The 6000-nt window shown below is 47.6% G+C and overlaps 1 protein-coding gene across 1 annotated transcript in view; it reads right to left on the bottom strand.

The window, feature by feature from the left end:
• LOC106564346 (uncharacterized) overlaps positions 1-4750 on the bottom strand; it is a 40272-nt gene extending 35522 nt beyond the window's left edge. Inside the window, exons 1-6 of the mRNA XM_045692062.1 lie at positions 4678-4750; positions 4435-4516; positions 3720-4169; positions 3373-3459; positions 454-3122; positions 154-311 (exon numbers count right to left, since the gene is read on the bottom strand). Coding sequence (XP_045548018.1) covers positions 154-311; positions 454-3122; positions 3373-3459; positions 3720-4169; positions 4435-4480 — 3410 coding nt within the window. The 5' untranslated portion in view covers positions 4481-4516; positions 4678-4750. The remainder of the gene's footprint in view (positions 1-153; positions 312-453; positions 3123-3372; positions 3460-3719; positions 4170-4434; positions 4517-4677) is intronic.
• Between the last annotated feature and the right edge of the window lie 1250 nt (positions 4751-6000).

Genomic DNA, 6000 nt, shown 5'->3' on the forward strand with positions numbered 1-6000 from the left:
GCGTCATCCCATTGAATTGACCATTGACCTGGCGTAGGCACAGCTTAAATTAGTTATCTTCTCATTCTACATCCTTGATGAAATGAACAATGTAATGTCATTATGTCTGGTCTGCACAAACAAAGCAGAATGATGTGTGGTGTATTTTCTCACAGTAGGTAGGGTCTGAGGGCCACATCCAGACTGCTCTCTGTCTCCAGAGGATAGACACAGGAGAAAGGATAGCTCACGGGTCGGGAGAGAGAGTCGTTTCTCCCATCTACTGGATAAACAAATAAGCTGTTGGAGTAGACAGCATGGGTGGTGTTCGTCTGAAATAGAAGAAAAGTGTTTACAGTTCAATTAATATTCAGGTCTTATATACAGACCTACTAACAGTAAGGATCAGTTATAGTCTAAACTCTTCCAGTGTTGAATAACCTCCAGTCAGACATTGAGGTAATGTGTTCTCACCTCCAGAGTGTTTCCACAGCGTCCCTCTCGTCGCGCCACCTGGTACCACACTGTGCCGTTAGCCTCCTGGTGGGCAGAGCAGCGTCTGTCAGCCAGGTGAGCAGAGGAAGCGCTCAGACCAGCAGCCTCCAGGTGGGCCCTGTTCAGACCCACCTGTACGAGGCTCCACCCACACACCAGGTCTGGGGCAGTGATAGGAGGACGCGTAGGTTCCTTGATGGTGGTGCCAGGTATTGGGCCAGTTATTGTAGTGGTAGTTTCAGGTACTGGAGTTGTGGAGGGGGTACCAGGTACTGGAGTTGTGATGGGGGTACCGGGTACAGCAGTTGTGGATCCGGGTACTGGAGTTGTGGTGATGGTTCCAGGTACAGGAGTTGTGGTGATGATTCCAGGTAGAGGAGTTGTGGTGATGGTTCCAGGTACAGGAGTTGTGGTGATGGTTCCAGGTACAGGAGTTGTGGTGGGGGATCCAGGTACTGGAGTTGTGGTGGTGGTTCCAGGTACAGGAGTTGTGGTGGGGGACCCAGGTACAGGAGTTGTGGTGATGGTTCCAGGTACAGGAGTTGTGGTGGGGGACCCAGGTACAGGAGTTGTGGTGATGGTTCCAGGTACAGGAGTTGTGGTGGGGGACCCAGGTACAGGAGTTGTGGTGATGGTTCCAGGTACTGGAGTTGTGGTGGGGGACCCAGGTAATAGATTTGGGGACCCAGGTACAGGAGTTGTGGTGATGGTTCCAGGTACAGGAGTTGTGGTGGTGATTCCAGGTACAGGAGTTGTGGTGATGGTTCCAGGTACTTGAGTTGTGGTGGTGGTTTCAGGAACTGGAGTTGTGGGGATGGTTCCAGGTACTGGAGTTGTGGTGATGATTTCAGGTACTGGAGTTGTTGTGGGGGTTTCAGGTACTGGAGTTGTGGTGATGGTTCCAGGTACTAGATTTGGGGTTCCAGGTACAGGAGTTGGGGTGGTGGTTCCAGGTACAGGAGTTGTGGTGATGTTTCCAGGTACAGGAGTTGCGGTGGTGGTTCCAGGTACAGGAGTTGTGGTGATGGTTCCAGGTACTGGAGTTGTGGTGGTGGTTCCAGGAACTGGAGTTGTGGGGATGGTTCCAGGTACTGGAGTTGTGGTGATGATTTCAGGTACTGGAGTTGTTGTGGGGGTTTCAGGTACTGGAGTTGTGGTGATGGTTCCAGGTACTAGATTTGGGGTTCCAGGTACAGGAGTTGGGGTGGTGGTTCCAGGTACAGGAGTTGTGGTGATGTTTCCAGGTACAGGTGTTGCGGTGGTGGTTCCAGGTACAGGAGTTGCTGTGGTGGTTCCAGGTACAGGAGTTGTGGTGATGGTTCCAGGTACTGGAGTTGCGGTGGTGGTTCCAGGTACAGGAGTTGTGGTGGGGGATCCAGGTACTGGAGTTGTGGTGATGGTTCCAGGTACAGGAGTTGTGGTGATGGTTCCAGGTGCAGGAGTTGCGGTGGTGGTTCCAGGTACAGGAGTTGTGGTGATGGTTCCAGGTACAGGAGTTGTGGTGATGGCTCCAGGTACAGGAGTTGCGGTGATGGTTCCAGGTACAGGAGTTGCGGTGGTGGTTCCAGGTACAGGAATTGTGGTGGAGGATCCAGGTACAGGAGTTGTGGTCATGGTTCCAGGTACAGGAGTTGTGGTGATGGTTCCAGGTACTGGAGTTGTGGTGGAGGATCCAGGTACAGGAGTTGTGGTGATGGTTCCAGGTACAGGAGTTGTGGTCATGGTTCCAGGTACAGGAGTTGTGGTGATGGTTCCAGGTACTGGAGTTATGGTGATTGTTCCAGGTACTGGAGTTGTGGTGATGGTTCCAGGTACAGGAGTTGTGGTGATGGTTCCACGTACTGGAGTTATGGTGATGGTTCCAGGTACAGGAGTTGTGGTGATGGTTCCAGGAACTGGAGTTGTGTTGGTGGTTTCAGGTACAGGAGTTGTGGTGGTGGTTTCAGGTACAGGAGTTCTGGCGGGGGATCCAGGTACAGGAGTTGTGGTGGTGGTTCCAGGTACAAGATTTGGGGTTTTTGGTACTGGAGTTGTGGTGGTGATTCCAGGTACAGGAGTTGTGGTGGTGGTTCCAGGTACTGGAGTTATGATGGTGGTTCCAGGTACAGGAGTTGTGGTGATGGTTCCAGGTACTGGAGTTGTGGTCATGGTTACAGGTACAGGAGTTGTGGTCATGGTTCCAGGTACAGGAGTTGTGGTGATGGTTCCAGGTACTGGAGTTATGATGGTGGTTCCAGTTACAGGAGTTGTGGTCATGGTTACAGGTACAGGAGTTGTGGTCATGGTTCCAGGTACAGGAGTTGTGGTGATGGTTCCAGGTACTGGAGTTATGATGGTGGTTCCAGGTACTGGAGTTATGGTGATTGTTCCAGGTACTGGAGTTGCGGTGGTGGTTCCAGGTACAGGAGTTGTGGTGATGGTTCCAGGTACAGGAGTTGTGGTGATGGTTCCAGGTACAGGAGTTGTGGTGATGGTTCCAGGTACTGGAGTTGTGGTGATGGTTCCAGGTACAGGAGTTGTGGTGATGGTTCCAGGTACTGGAGTTGTGGTGATGGTTCCAGGAACTGGAGTTGTGTTGGTGGTTTCAGGTACAGGAGTAGTTTTTGTGGATGTAGTTGTGGGTTCAGGGGTAGTTGTAGAAGATTGCTCTTTGAGAGAGTAAAATGAGAGGAGGGTGACAGAGACGGAGAGTGGAGAGAGAATGAAAGAGACCGAGAGAAAGAAACAAGGTATAGAGTTACTATCAGTCAAGATGAGCATGAGTACCTCCTACTGTCAAAAACACAGCCATTATGAAACTCAACTACAAGGCATTGCACACCTTTGCCTTCCACCATGGTCCTGCCACCACCTACTGTATCTACACTGAGGAGTAAGATGTGTTTTCTTAACACTCACCTTTCCTCTCACACCTCCAGGTGATCTTATCCTCACTCATACAGGTGTCATCATCTCTACAGGTAGAACACACCTTGGTGTTGACGTCTGGAAGAGCAGAGGGGAGGGGTGTTCATGGATTTGCTGTGACTAGTACACACTCAGGTTATACGACTGATGTACAATGTATTTGCCACAAAATATATTTTTTGCACACATTGTTTTTACACACACGTTGTGTGGTGAACCCAGAACCAAGTCTCACGGCACACGTGATACTTGGTTCTGGGTTCAGAGAGTGAAGTGGACACCTTGGAACATTCTTACTGTCTTTAAGAATCAGTAACAAGGACATTATGATGTCATACCTGCACAGTAGGCCAAGTTGCAGGTAATTGCAGGGACAAACTTGTAGACATAGTAGTTTCCATAGCAGGCTTTGACATGGATGGGATTTTGTCTAAAGCTGCAGCAGTCACCATACCAGCTCCCACAGACGCCCCTCTGAACCACCCCGTCTAACAGCTGGGGATGGGGATCCGTGAGCCACATGGGGAAGGCGGTCCCACACATGTAACTGTCCACACACCTCTCTGGCATCTGAACACTGGTGTTCCCCAGGAACAGGCGATACCAGCCCTGCCAGTTGACATCCTTGTCGCAGTGCTCTCCATAAACGTTGGCATTGTTGTTGGTGGCACGCCAGTCGTCATTCAGTATGGTGTAGTGCTGGCAGGGGTCTGCACAGAGGGATGATCCACCAACACTGATACAGTCCTCTCCCATATCACACACACCACAGCTGGTTACAACCAATCCTGCACAAAAAAAACTGTGAGTTAATATATTAGGTTGAAAATGTATACATTACAATTCACCCTAAATACAGTATGTCAAATTCATTGAATGACAACAAACAAGAACAAGATTATCCTTATTAAAAAATCTGTATCTATACAAAAGTAGTTTCGAATGCCTGCACCTTTCACCTTCTCCTCGATCCCACATACTTCCCTACAAGTATCCCTATTAACCTCAGACAATCTTATCATCTACAGCATGTAAAATACCATTCTTCTCTACCTGAGATTATCACCAAGAGAAGAAACAACCACTTTGCTGTCATCATTCTGCACAGAAGTCTTCAGCTCAAGCGTGCAAGAACCTTAAAATATATGTTTTAATGGGTTACTTTCACATGCTATTTGGTACAGAATAGATTTTAAGTTTCGATTTAGTTTAAACCTCAACATTATTAAGACATCATGTAATCCAACAAATACTATCTCTGTGGACTCTCTACGACAACAGCCTTGCATTACTTACATCAAGTTGTATTAATGTACCATTCACAGAGGACGAATGTCAGAGTGGAGCAGTGGGCTTTCAATATACAGCCGTGTGACTATTAAAATAAAGAGTCATTATTTACTAATGACTGATTAGAGGGTTTGAGAAAGGATAACAATATATTTAAGATAACAGTGCTTTTAATGTTTTGATTATGATCACATCGTTTCCTAGGCTACACAACTCCCACTGGGGCTATTCGTTAACACGTTTAGTGACCTTGCTCAAGTTTGAGTCAGTATGTAGTTGTTTGTATTCCAGATTGTTTCTTTCATCAAACATACTGGTTAACCTTGATGGTCATTGGTTTGATTACATACATTCACAACTGATTTGAGTACATGATGGTCTGAGCTAGGAAATATGACACACACACACACACACACACACACACACACACACACACACACACACACACACACACACACACACACGGGGCCTGAAGGCACACACCCACATTGAGTTTACTGTAACAATGGAGAGAAGTGGAAGGTCCTCAACCAACAGTAACAATGGAGAGAAGTGGAAGGTCCTCAACCAACAGTAACAACAAAGAGAAGTGGAAGGTCCTCAACCAACAGTAACAATTGAGAGAAGTGGAAGGTCCTCAACCAACAGTAACAATGAAGAGAAGTGGAAGGTCCTCAACCAACAGTAACAATGGAGAGAAGTGGAAGGTCCTCAACCAACAGTAACAATGAAGAGAAGTGGAAGGTCCTCAACCAGCAGTAACAATGGAGAGAAGTGGAAGGTCCTCAACCAACAGTAACAATGAAGAGAAGTGGAAGGTCCTCAACCAACAGTAACAATGAAGAGAAGTGGAAGGTCCTCAACCAGCAGTAACAATGGAGAGAAGTGGAAGGTCCTCAACCAACAGTAACAATGGAGAGAAGTGGAAGGTCCTCAACCAACAGTAACAATGGAGAGAAGTGGAAGGTCCTCAACCAACAGTAACAATGAAGAGAAGTGGAAGGTCCTCAACCAACAGTAACAATGGAGAGAAGTGGAAGGTCCTCAACCAACAGTAACAATGGAGAGAAGTGGAAGGTCCTCAACCAACAGTAACAATGGAGAGAAGTGGAAGGTCCTCAACCAACAGTAACAATGGAGAGAAGTGGAAGGTCCTCAACCAACAGTAACAATGGAGAGAAGTGGAAGGTCCTCAACCAACAGTAACAATGGAGAGAAGTGGAAGGTCCTCAACCAACAGTAACAATGGAGAGAAGTGGAAGGTCCTCAACCAACAGTAACAATGGAGAGAAGTGGAAGGTCCTCAACCAACAGTGACAATGAAGAGAA

Source organism: Salmo salar, chromosome ssa12 (genome assembly GCF_905237065.1).
Source record: "Salmo salar chromosome ssa12, Ssal_v3.1, whole genome shotgun sequence".
Classification (NCBI taxonomy): Eukaryota; Metazoa; Chordata; class Actinopteri; order Salmoniformes; family Salmonidae; genus Salmo; species Salmo salar.